Raw genomic sequence first — 13,899 nt, forward strand, 5'->3', positions numbered from 1 at the left:
TTAATCCCTTTTTTTTCATTTCTGACAGCAATTTGGAATTAAAATGATTATAATTTGCACTGCAGGGTAGAAATTCATCTCAGGCGGCATGTAATGGACAATATTGGATTGGCAGTTTGTCATACACGGGTAATGCAAGTAAATTTCAAGCACTACATACAGCAGGCAATTTTGCACACCCGTCTAAAACAAATCTCTACCTCTGCATGTCTCAGTCAGGATTCATCAATCTGATTGCTTGAGGGGAGACACCATTGCTTGCCTTGCTCGCCAGAGAGGGTGGCACAATATTTTGGCTGAATTGTTACCACAAGTTGCAGAGTAAAAGCCCACCTAAAGAAAGCATTTGAGCTGCGCAACTGCAGCAAGAAGTTACAAGTCTGTCAGTTCTGACAGCACCACCAAGGAAGTGGAGGTCATGAATTAAATGGGTAAAGTGCATTGATGCAACATGATAGTCACACTTTTTTTTCACTATATTGCCATTGGTTTGGAACATTGCAGAAAAACCAGAACCAACCTTAAGTTTGTGTTCATGTTCTTTGGTCACCCGGGAAAGCAACTGTCCCTTCCTTCTGTTCAAAGCTTCAATGAGAGCATCACACTGGGCAACAAGACAAGCCTCAAACTCAACACTATTTTCCTGCAAACAAGAGAAATAGCACACAGAGAGCCAGGCAAATGTGAACACACAGTACAACAGAGGCCGATTGTATTATGAATTCATAAAACATTCAGGACAAGCCAACACCCTTCACTCACCCACAATGAACATACCGCCATCCTGAATCATATTCTCAGACTTTACAGCAGCAACGACAATGAACTTGTCAGCCCTTGTCATCATTACTCTTCTGAAACTGACAGTAATTTCTGGAGTCTGCATATACTCAGTTAAAATTGAAATTGAGATGCTGCCAATGGTGTTACTACACTTGTCCATAGGGTGTGCTGTTGAAGTCCTTGTAAATGGCAATCAAATAGCATCATTCAATCGAGGAGAACTTGCCCTTTTATAATCTTAGGTCTGATGGAAAAATCCTTGGAAAAAATATGGGTGGGATTCTCCCTAAAAAATTCTACCTGTCGAATTTGCTTAAAAACTGGAGTAAATCCCACTGGTTTTTGCAACGGGATTTTCCAAAATGAATCTCCCACACTCTACACTGCAGAGTGCTCTGCATGATTCATGCAAAAAGACTGTGGGCAGGGCCAATTCCCGCTGGAGAGGCTGGCAGCATAGCACTGAGCGAGCCACTTCACATGCACTGATTTGTCAGCACCTGCGCAGCAGCCCCGCGAGTTTCCCGAATGTTGGCCAGCCCCTCTGACACCACTCCCCCACACCACAGCCTGATCACTGCCTTACACACACCCCACCCCCTCACAGATGTGTCCGGGCCAGACTTAAAACCCTTCCCCACACTGCAAGTCCCTATCTCTCTCCCCTGGAACTCTCAATTCCCCTCCCAGTAGCCCCAATTGCTGGCAGTAGAACCATCCCCACTCCCCCCAGTCACACATCCCAGAGGCCTTGCCCCCTTGGAACCGCCCAATGCCCAGTGGGCAGTGTCAAGATGCCCCCTAGACATTGCCATTTTTCCCTGGCCTTGCCCCAGGGGGCACCTCCTCTCAATTTCCCAGGGAACCCCCTTCACTCCAGCGGGATCAGGCTGCCGGCTCCCCCACTAGGGGAGCTGTTGTAAACCCTGCTGGAGTCAGACGGAGATTGCAGTCCCGGGCCTGTTAATTGGATCTCCAGTAGAATAATTTATACAGCTCCGCACAAATCTCTCGATGCAGAGCTGATGGCACCAGAAATCCGGTGCCCACAGACTTGCAGAGGCGGTGACAGCCAGCAGGAAGCCTGCTATACGGCCTCCACTCGAATCTCCCAGCCTGCTGTACTATCCAGCGGGTCACGTTCAAGTGATCATCATTACTGTCAGGCTGAGCAGTGTCTCAAACAAAGTCATTGCATAACTTGCTGGTGTCCATATAAAAAAAGTCCTTTGCAAAGCATTATCTCCATTTGGACAAAGTGTCAACGAGTCAGGTGTAACTCCCTGCCAGATTACAAGGGCACTTGGCTTCCAATATAGCACAAACACCTGTTCTCCATGGTTCAGGGGTCAATTACAAGGGGACATAGTTTTAGGGTGAGGGGCAGGAGATCCAGAGGGGATTTGAGAAAAAAATACTCCGAGGGTGGTGTGAATCTGCAATTCAGTGCAGAGGGCTGGGAGACTCAAGCGGAGGCTATGTTGCGGGCTTCCCGCTGGGTTCCACAGCCACCACGCATTTCCGGCTGTCGGATTTCCAGTGTCATCAGCTCCACACCAGAAATCAATGGGGAGCTGAATAAATTATTCAAATAATTATTTGTATTTGATTAGCAGGCCAGGGACTGGATGAGAGGGGGGAGGGGGTGGGGAGAACCGGGGGCAGGGGTAGAGATCTCGTTCAACCCAACTTTTGGAGAGGCGAGATGGTGAAATTGGGAGAGAGTTGAAAAACAAGAAACACACCTGGTTTTGCGTCTCACTCAATCGTACTGGCCTTGTTTTGCCAGTGTCCCCGACCTTTATATCTGTTCCCACCTCTAGTAGCAAGTTGTGTATCATACACTGTTCTGGAGGTGTTGAGGTGAAAAAAAAATCACAACTTTTGTTCTGACCTCTCTGATACATAACTGCTGTGCCTGCAATTTACACCCCATTTCCTTTCACACTGATGTCAATACTGGAAATACTGAAGATGCGGGTGGGACTTGCAGATCTGGGTCCTGCCTGCTATTTTAAAACACTCCACGGAGTCACCACAACGCCATGAAAATTCAAGCCCACCGTAGGAAAACAGTCTGGTTTGGAGCATCTTCAACAGGGTGTTTTTTTTAGCATTAATGGGAAGATTTTCAAAGTATGGTTAAACAATACAAATCATGGTTCAACAGCCAAGGCAGAACAGTTTCTTCAGGAGAAAAACCCAGTCCAACCTGTTTCATACAAGGAAACAGGAAGTCAGTGAGCACACTGAAGAACACATTTTATTCTTGGGGATCAACTAAATTTTGAGCTTCTTCTGTCCATTATCATCTAACCAGAAAGAGAGTAGTTTTGACATTATAGTTCCTACTACACAAACTAATGCAAACTTCCTGTAGTTACATCTCATAGCACCTTAGATACAGTAATGCAATTTTGATTGAAATACAATTCATGCGGACACGGAATTGATACAAATGTAAGCCACATTAGTATATTTAACCACACTAAAAAGTATTTTTAATTACTATCAAAAATTAATTCAAAGAATTAAACACATACCTGGACTTGCTGCACCATATTCCTCAGCAGTGACAAGAACTCTTTGGCATCTTTTGCCTTCTCTGACAATCCATTCAAGGCTTGAGATAGCTGATTCTAAAAACAAATAAACTCCAGCATTAGTAAATGGCTTTTTAAAAAAAGCTCAGGTAGCCAGATTAGAGTGTACATTTGCCAACCTTGCCTGATTACAACGGTAGGTGAATCAGAAACATGTTACAGTCCATGCTGACATTTTATACATAGTGCAAAACAGCACCTTTCAAAATATAAAAACAGCAGTCCCTTGCAAATATTTTAGTTTTGTAGCATTTTAAGAACATAAGAAATAGGAGCAGGAGTAGGCCATCTAGCCCTTCAAGCCTGCCCCGCCATTCAATAAGATCATGGCTGATCTGTCGTGGCTCAGTTCCACATTCCCGCTCTCTCCCCATAACCCTTAATCCCCTCTCTTATCAAAAACCCATCAACCCGCGTCTTAAAAATATTTAGCGAGGTAGCCTCCACCACTTCAACGGGCAGAGAATTCCAGAGATTCACCACCCTTTGAGTGAAGAAGTTCCTCCTCAACTCCGTTCTAAACCGCCCCCCTCTTTATCTTGAGGCTGTGCCCCCTAGTCCTACTATCCTTTCTGAGCGGGAAGAGTCTCTCCACCTCTATCCTATCCATCCCATTCATCATCTTATATGTCTCAATGAGATCTCCCCTCACTCTTCTAAACTCTAACGAGTACAAGCCTAGTTTATTCAGCCTCTTCTCATAGCTCATCAGCCTCTCCTCATAGCTCATTTTTGTACTATAAAAGTCAAAATATTAAGATATGTTGCTTTTTTATTCTTTAATCTTTATAAAATGTATTGGTGCATGAAGGAACTCAGTCTATTTCAAGCCTGCAATAAAATTTAACTGACCATTAAAAACTTACGTGGTTCTTGTAACAATTTAATTATCTATGAGATCAACAGTATGTGAAGAGTGTGAGGGGAAGGAGTAAGAATTGTGCCAAAGCTAAGCCTACATGACCAGTTACACAAATCAAAATAGATTTATATGATGAATCCAAAGCTAAGAAAATGGAAAAAGGTAATAAATTGCCTGAATGCTATGGCACAGTCCTGGTTTTAATCAAAAAGACTCCCTCTGAGAGGGATGTTGTACTGGGTTGAATCACTCAGTTCAACTTTAGGGATAAGGTTTTGTGCAGCCACCGAAGTGTCTTACAAAATGAAAAAGGATACATTCAAACTCAGCTTATTTCTTTAATGATTATATAAAATAATGGATGAAAGAACATTGTTGTTGATGAGTGAAACTTCCTTAAATCTACTATGCAAGTTTCCTGGAAACAGTGCTTACAAATGGACTCACCATTCTGTTAAATTCCTCCCTCCATGCTGTTACTATTTTGCTGAGGGAGGGGTAGTACCTCTGGTGGGGGAACATGTCTGTCCTTTTCAGGGCTGTTTGTCCATTCTTTGTCCCCACCTGGCACTCAGCTCTCACCAGTGGCTCCCTGTAGCTGTTTGCATGCGACGGTGGCCACACCCCAGGCAATGGCTTTGACAAGCCGGCTAGACCAGGTAAGGGTAGCCCACGGGTCTTAACCCTCAGTGAGATAGGGAGATATCTATCCCAGCATGTGGAGACAGACTGCGGCGAATTGAGCAGATGGGACCAATGGAAGGTCCAACGGTCAAAAAGGCGGTCTCTGCAAGTGTCGTGGATCACGAAGAGCAGAACAAAATACAGAAGACCCTGGTCATCCACTGTGCCTAGTCCCATCTCCAGCCATCGTGACTTTTGTCTTGCCACTGGATCCAGATGGGAATTGGGAAGAGAGTGAGGCTGACGCTGCGCAACTCTCCCTCACTTTAATCCAATCAAGCGCTAGTCTCGACACCATCATTATCAGAGTCCTGTTCAACCTTTGAAGTCCTGTGGCAATGGGCGAGCGACAAAGCAGCAGGTGTGGATACACTGGGAACTGTAGTCATGGACCTGTACACAGGTGGCTCAGGTCTAATGGTCGTTTTCCATTGACTGAAGCAGCAGTGAAACTTGGCATCTAGCTGGGCGACTGAGCAGCCCTCTTCAGGAATGCACTGCTCACCTCCATAAAATGAGGAAGGGGCTAGAAAAGGTGCCCTAAACACTGCCTGCTTCACTATACCCTGACCAGTTTACTGTGACTGGCGGGGATCCCATCTTGCAGACGAACAAAGAAAATAAAACACAAGGCGACACCGCTCACCACTGGCACTTGGAACATGCGCACGCTTCTAGATAACCCAACAGCAGACAGACCAGAGAGAACAGCAGCCTTAGCTGCCAGAGAGCTTGCCAGATACAACATTGAAATTGCAGCCCTGAGTGAAACTCATCTTGCCAAAGCAGGTCAGTTGATTGAAACTGGTGGTGGATACACTTTTTTCTGGTGCGGTAGTGGCAGCGATGAGCGTCGTGATGCTGGAGTTGGATTCGCTGTCAGGAGTCACCTTGTTCAGAAACTTGATAGTCTCTCCAAGGGTGTGAACGACTGGCTTATGACATTACAGCTTTCTCTACAGAACAGAAGTCAAACCATCCTGATCAGCACCTATGCCCCCACAATGAGCAACCCGGATGAGATGAAAGACAAGTTCTATGAAAAACTGGCCCCCCAATATTGGTAGTGACCAGTACCGACAAGCTGATCTTGCTTGGTGATTTCAATGCAAGGGTAGGATGTGACTCTGCAATCTGCCAGGGAGTCATTGCGAGGCATGGAGTGGGCAAGTGTACCAGGAATGGCCTACTCTTAATGAAGACCTATGCAGCACACGACCTCCTCATCACCAACACAACCTTCCACCTGCCTACCCGTAACAAGACCTCCTGGATGCACCCCTATTCTAAGCATTGGCATCTTATCGACTACATCATTGTCAGGAGAAGACAGGCAGGATGTCAGAGCGACCAAGGCCATGTGTGGTGCTGACTGCTGGACAGATCACAGGCTCCTTGTCTCCAAAATGAGGCTCTGCATCAGACCCAATAAGCGACCACAAGGAAGCTAGGTTATGAACAGAATCAATGCGGCCAAGCCAAAGAACCCCGAGATAGCTTCAGCACAGTTTGAAGACTTAGAAATCAAGCTTGCTGAGCTATATCTCACAGACAGCGCTGAGGGCGACTGGGAATGTTTCAGGGATGCTGAAGATGTTCGGGCCCTCTACCCACAAGCAGCATGACTGGTTTGATGAGAATGATGAGGAGATACAGGCTCTACTTGTTAAAAAGTCTTCATCGGGCCTGTCCGAACGACCCATCATCAGCTGCCAAGAAAAATGCTTTTTTAGTGCTCGCAGGACAGCCCAAAACAAACCGCATAAAATGTAGGATGCCTGGCTGAGCACCAAGGCAGATGAAATACAGGGATACACTGACAGAAACAACTTGGAACGGTTCTATGAAGCCCTCAACACTCTCTATGGACCTCAATCTCTCAAGGGTATCCCCCTCCTGAATACAGATGGTACAACTCATTACAGAGAGGGCTCAGATCCTGGAGATGAACTGAACACTTTGAAGCCGTCCTCAACTGACCATCATCTATTAACAATGAGGCAGTAGACAGGATTCCCCAGGTCGATATCAACAGTGCCATGGAAGATCCGGTAGTAGCCGAAGTCACGAAAGCTGTCAGCCAGCTAAGCAGTGGCAAAGCCCCAGGGGCAGATATCATACCCGCAGAGATCTACAAAGCTGCTGGTCCTGTACTTATTGAGAAGTTCAGAAGTTCACCGAGTTGTTCCAGAGCTTTTGGAAGCAAGAATCTATTCCTCAGGAACTTAAAAGATGCTTCCATCATACACCTCTACAAGAGGAAGGGCAATCAGCAAGTATGCGACAACCACCAAGAAATCTCGCTGCTCTCCATCACAGGAAAAACCCTCGCAGGAGTCCTGCTAAATTGTCTGGTCACTCACCTGGAGCTGGGCCTGATTCCAGAGTCACAGTGTGGCTTCTGCAAAGGTCGCAGGACTATTGACCTGATTTTTGCTGCGCACCAACATCAGGAGAAGTGTCAGAAGCAGAATCGCGAGCTCTACACAATCTTTGTTGACGTCATGAAAGCCTTCGACTGTCAGCTGACAAGGCCTGTGGAGGATCATGTCAAAGTTCAGCTGCCCCCCCAAATTCATTCAGATGGTATGCCTGTTCCATGATGGCCAGAGTACTGGATGACAGAGAATCCTCTGAGGCATTCCCAGTCACCAATGACGTCAAACAGGGCTGTGTACTCGCACCACACATGTTTACTGCCATGCTGAATGATGCCTTCCAGGACAGTGTTGCTGGAATCAGCCTTAAGTACAGAGTGGATGGAAATCTCTTCAACCTGAGAAGACTCAAGCTATTACCAAAGTGAAGGAGACTGTTCTGAGAGGCTTCCTCTTTGCTGATGACACCGCCCTGTATACTGGCTCAGAGTCAGTGGTGCAAGTCAGTATGGACAAATTTTCTACGGCTTGTGACAACTTTGGACTCACCATCAACATTAAAAAGACCGAAGTCATGTGCCAGCCTGCTCCTCATACACCATACACAGAACCCATAATCACAATCAAAGGGCAGAAACTACAGGCAGTGGACCAGTTCACTTATCTTGGCAGCATCCTCTCCCAAGCACTGACTATTGATACAGAAGTTAACTGCAGAATAGCAAAGGCAAGTTCTGCTTTCAGTAGACTGTGCTCCACTGTATGGGAATGTTGAAGAATCAGCTCAGCAGCCAAAACTGAAGGTCTATAGCACCGTGGTATTCACTATCCTCCTGTACACCTGCGAAATGTGGACTGTGTATCGAAGGCATGCAAGACAGCTCAATCATTTCCACATGACTTGTCTTCACAGAATATTATGCAAGACAAAGTACCAGAAACTGAAGTTCTCTCTAGAACAAGTCTACCATCAGTCCACACACTGCTGATGAGAGCGCAGACCTGGTGGGCAGGTCATGTCATCCGTATGCCTAACGAGTGCGTACCCAAGCAGCTCCTTTTTGGGGAACTCTCTACTGGAAGACGCTCACATGGAGGGCAGAAGATATGTTTCAAAGACACACTCAAAGCCTCCCTGAAGTCACTTGACATTGAAACGACCACCTGGAAAACGCTGGCACAAAACCACCCTACCCTGGCGCTGCCTCATCCACAAGAGCTGTCAAGCTAATGTAGCAAGGTGCATTGCTGAAGCACAACTTAAGCGCGAGCTGTCCAAGTCCAGAGCCACCAGCGCAACAACTACATTGCCTACACAATCTGTCAAATATGTGCCAGGATATTCCGTGCCCGAATTGACTTGATCAGTCACCTTCGGACACACCACAACCAGCCTCAGAATTACTAATGGTGTTGAAGTCCTCATCGATGACAATGGACGAGCAACAATCTTGCTGACAATAAATTAAAGATGTGTTGTTACTCTTATGACTTGACTTTCATTCCAGATAACAGGAGACAACATCAACAGCAGAGGGCTCGGAATCAGTGTCAGAAACTATAGATTCAGTTGGGAAAATTGCCCGTTAGCTTGTTCTAACAATGTTCTGAAGCTCCACTATTACTACTAATTAGAAAAAAAAATGCCTTCTTGCAAACAATGCTCTTTACACTGCAAATGTCAACTGTATTGGGAATTGTGGCTTAACCTAACACTGCTGCAAAAGACCCCACAGTAAGAATGCCACTTTGCTGCTAACTCCGTACTGGCTTTGGTGTCAATTTAAAAACTATATGGGATGTCATTCTCAACGGACTCTATTTTAGAAAGGACTTTTTAAAGCATATCAGCTTTCTAACCATATCAAAATGGCTACTATAACTACATCGGGATTTATTTCTGTTGTGTCGACCTCTTTGGACTAAGATGACAAGAATATCTAACAAAGTCAATACAGCTGATTAAAACTAGATACATGCATCTGGGTGAACAGTTATCAATTGTTATGTGGCATAAATTAATATAATTAGTCGGATTATTACCGATGCCTCTCATCATTGTCTGTGTTTTCAGCCACCAGTGATGGGACAATGGCAAAGTTCTAGAGTGGTGTAGACTACTTACTGGTACCAATCAGGTTGTCCGATAGCTGAAAACTGGGTATCATCAGCAGCAGAACCCTATTTCACCATAATCTATAACATTATTGATCATTACAGTCAAGCCAGCAAATCAAGCCTGGTCCTATTAAAGTCCAAGAAACCTGGTCCTACTGAAGTCCAAGCACCAGGTATGCTTAAAAACGAGGTGCCAATTTAATAAAAATACCACATATAAATACATGCATGCTGAACAGTGGAAGCAACATGCTATAGACAGAGCTAAGTGATGTCAAAACCAGTGAATCAGCTCAAAGTTCTGCAGTCCTGTCACATCAGTAGTGCACAATTAAACAATTAATCAGAGCTGGAAGCACCATCTTCAATGGTGACAGGATCCAACATTAGAGTGATATCTGGTGTTGCATCAAACAGAGCGCTCAACACCTTCAGTGGAAGAGTGCGAGGAGCCTCAACTTATTTAGCTCCACAGTCAGTATTTGGGTGCCAAATCTGGAGGTGTCTATTTAACACCTCTCAGGAAATTCAAATTATGGTAATTCAGTCCAAATACTGTATGCTAAAATCCAGACTTTCAGGCAGGATTGTCTTATGAACACAATATACAATCAGCACCTTTTTTCATCCTTTCACCAAAATAACACACAGAATTCAGCAAGGGAAGTAATCTGCCCTGTATTCTCTTGTTCAGCGAGACTCATGGTAAACATTTAGCCTTTACCTTCACTTTCCCCAAAATTCATTCCTCCCCCAACCCCAAAAATGTTGCAACTGCGGACAGCTGAATACAACACCTGGTGAGATATCTCAGGAACCAAATAGTGGTGATTGGTTCGAGCATGAAAAGATCTGATGAAGTTATAGATTGGTATTTTGTATACATACCGAAATTGGTGTTTCTTCAGTGCTGAATGACATTCAGATTTTTATTGCAAAATTAGCTATTTTATTCAATTGTTTTAGCAGGACAGTTGAAGGAACCAAAATATTAGGAAACAAAATGTTGGACATGGCTCACAATCGAGATTAAAAAGTTTAAAGTTGTGATCACATTGCATTTGCAAATGCATCAAGATAGTTTAAAAAAGATCAAGAATAGCTAACAGGCAATATCTATTCTTAGGTTTATATTGCACCTCACAACACTTATTTAACTACTTTATAGCGTGAAGACTGATGAAAATATACTGAAGATGCCAATCAAATTAAAAAGGATCCTATCTGGCATCCGGAAGACATAATTGCTCTGGTCAATTGATTGATTCAATGCTGAGTTTTCATGAAAGGATCGACCCTCAATTGTTCAGCATTATACACAATTCTGCAATCACAGTTAGAATATGAAAATACAATAGATAGAAATGGTAATTTATTTTCATTCTTCACAGACTGTTTCTTTTCTAAAACTTTTTAAACTTAGAACGCAGTAAAAGCAACTGAATGCCTCCAAGAAATTCATTTATTCCACTGCAACTGGCTGTTAGAAAATACATTACAACAGACTGGGTAAGCACCTTTCAATTTTCTCTCCTTCCTTGTGGGAGGAATTTTTACACTACAGCTGAATAACAACGATTAATGATATGGGAAAAATTGGCACTCCTCAAACATAGCAGGCAATCATATTGAAGAACTGTGTTCCAAGTGGTTTTCCGTCTGTTAAAATTAAGAGAGGAATCGCAGGCTAATCTCAACAAGTACATAGAAAAAAAATGTCCACTGTCCATACAAAAACAATATTTCATTTTACATCTAAACCTACTGTTCATGTATGCATTTACACTTACAACTGGGGTTGTTCAAGATGCAAACTATTATAACTGATGTGCAAGTTAATCAGAGCCTTCAACCTTCAAACACAGCAATTTGACATGCATTGCATTTTTTGCCAGATCTTTCTCACTATTCTGATCATTCCTCTCAGCCACTTTATATGCAGCAGTGTTCAGACATTTCCAAATCTCTGACATGTTTTTGCACAGCTTATAATATCCTGCGAGTCAAACAATGCATTTCCTAAAAAACCCCCCACAAAATTGCAATGGTTGCATCATAAAAACTCAGATAGAAGCAATAGTTAGGTTAAATAGGCTGGAAAATGAAGTTGCTGTTGGGAGTGGTAAATTGAGAAATAGGTGCTGAATTCTTTTCATCATTACAATTTTAAAATCAAATTTAAGTTCACAAAAATGGAATTCTTTTCATTGTGGTGTTTCTGAAATTGCAAATTAATGAATTGGAAATTTAGCAGTAAGAAACAAATTCAAAAATACCAAATTTAAAAAGTACCAATAATAGATTGGCAAAAGCTGTCAAAATAACCATGCTGCACCACATGTGTATTTCTATAGTTTGAAACATTTTATACATGATTTTTTGGTTTTCTACATGATAACATCCAAAGTAAAATACTGTCAGTTGAGTGTGAATTTTTCCAGCGACTGATCACTTCAACACTTTTGTTAGAGTTTAAAAAAGGCTGATACACAAGTACTTAATGTAATTTAAAGGATAATATGCCAACTTGTCTATGGTTAGATGGTGTATAAGAATTATGCAAATATTCAGCTTCTCCAGCTTATTTCAAGGAAACGTGCCGGGATTTTACAGCCGCGTTCAGGCGAGGCTCAAAATCCTGCCTGAAGCCAATGGAGAATTTTGTTCTGCAAGCCTCGCCCACCCCGGAATTGGGACAGGCATGGCAGTAAAATTCCAGCCATAGAGTCTTAAACTGACAGATATGGAGCTGTGATTTTTAAAATTGAGATGGCAATTTTGAGCACAGTTCAGTTAACATACAAAATATAAATCAGTATAATCTTTGACAATAAGAACTGTTGAGTTTCACAGCATATACTGGGTTACACATTTTGTTAGTGTATAAATCAAATAGCGTATATTCTGTAACATATAAACGTAGACTTCATATTTTGTGGTCATGGACACCGACTTGAAAAACTGGTACGAATTTCAATTTGATCGAGAAAAGAATTTGTAATCCTTCAACCTTGCTGCCGATAATTAAAGACAAAACTACTTGCACCTTGTGTATCCACGATTCAAATTAACAACACAATTTGCATAAATCTCACTGCTACAGCTATTAATCATTTATCCTTTTCATTTTTTGTTAATCTAATGCCAAGCTACCGAATTTTGCATCAGAAATCTAGGGCTTTCCCTACACTTGTACAAATCATAGGAAACCAACTAATTTTTTTTTTACAATGCTCTCCTGGGAAGATGGTCCTAAACATGCATCTGAAGGTCATTTACGCATTGCCTGCAGACAATTTACAAGCACTTCAGATATCTCATTAGATGGATAAGTATGTCAAAAAGCACCAATAGATTGCTTCTGAGGCTTTAATAAATCTCTTACAAATGAAGTAATTCAGTAAATGATTAATCAGGTATGACAATATCAATAAAGACAGAGGGATCCAGACTGCAGAAATGGAAGCAAATATGCAAGTACATTTCAGTCACCTATATGCCTAAAAGTAAAATCAGTGAAAGTGCCATCTGTTCTTTGCAATATCTATATTAATTCCATATTATGCTAGATAACACATACTAGCCCACTGTTTCACATGCCTGAAATAAAGTGCTAAAATGTTAACCAGGGAGATATCATTGTACAACTTCTCTACAATATCCAAAATACAGTTGTGCCCAAAAATCAATAATAATAATGTTATGTCTCCTGTTCGAAATGATCACAGTTTTAGACTCAAAATGTTGGAGCTTCCTCAAGTACTTTAGCCCCAAAACAAGAAAGGCAATAAATGTGCCTTTGAGCTGTGCAGGATAGTACAATGCTGTGAAAATGCTTAATTTTGCTTTTGTATCCAGTTGTATAGAAAGTAAGAATTTTCAGTTACAAACTCTCCAATTGAAAGAAAGGATACTAACCGTGAAGAAAAACCACCAGTAATTGAAATCAGATTAAAGATTTGCCCATTCTTGTAGTGGATCATTATTTGGAGAAAAATAGACTATCCTATCTTATGTTCAGAGGAATTTTATATAATGGCTGAAAATACCACCTACAGAAATAAAATGTAGATACAGCAAGACAGCAAATGCATATGCGGTAAAGTTATGAAGTATAGCAATGCCATCAAAGCACTGATTTCAAATTAATACAAAGTCTGATGTTCTTTTTTCCATATTCAACTATATATGCCCATGGCTAACTGAAAGCAAGTTACTGATCTATGTGGTATCACAGAGGTAGTATTGAGCAGAAACCCGATATTCCCTGCTGTTTGTGGGAGATGAGTGTATGCTTTCGTGTGAGCAAGCATGAGGTGAGTGAGAATGAGAAATAGAGACAAGAATAAGAAAAGGAGGGAGACAGTGGCCAGGATTTTCCAGCTCCTCTGCTGTTTCCCACAATGGAGGTGGCTCGCCACCGGGTGCCACCGAAATACATTCTGGCTCTGAAGTTTGGGGGGGGCCGGGC

The 13,899-nt window shown here is 42.6% G+C and overlaps 1 protein-coding gene across 5 annotated transcripts in view; it reads right to left on the reverse strand.

Moving 5' to 3' along the window:
* The window catches only part of trim9 (tripartite motif containing 9), a 75,169-nt gene that overhangs the window by 41,326 nt on the left and 19,944 nt on the right, over positions 1–13,899 (reverse strand). For all 5 annotated transcript variants that reach the window (XM_080202680.1, XM_080202677.1, XM_080202678.1 and 2 more), the window contains exons 2-3: positions 3,327–3,422; positions 521–643 (exon numbers count right to left, since the gene is read on the reverse strand). In XM_080202680.1, coding sequence (XP_080058806.1) covers positions 521–643; positions 3,327–3,422 — 219 coding nt within the window. The remainder of the gene's footprint in view (positions 1–520; positions 644–3,326; positions 3,423–13,899) is intronic.

This window comes from Carcharhinus amblyrhynchos, chromosome 14, assembly GCF_965287045.1.
Source record: "Carcharhinus amblyrhynchos chromosome 14, sCarAmb.v2.hapA, whole genome shotgun sequence".
Taxonomy (NCBI): domain Eukaryota; kingdom Metazoa; phylum Chordata; class Chondrichthyes; order Carcharhiniformes; family Carcharhinidae; genus Carcharhinus; species Carcharhinus amblyrhynchos.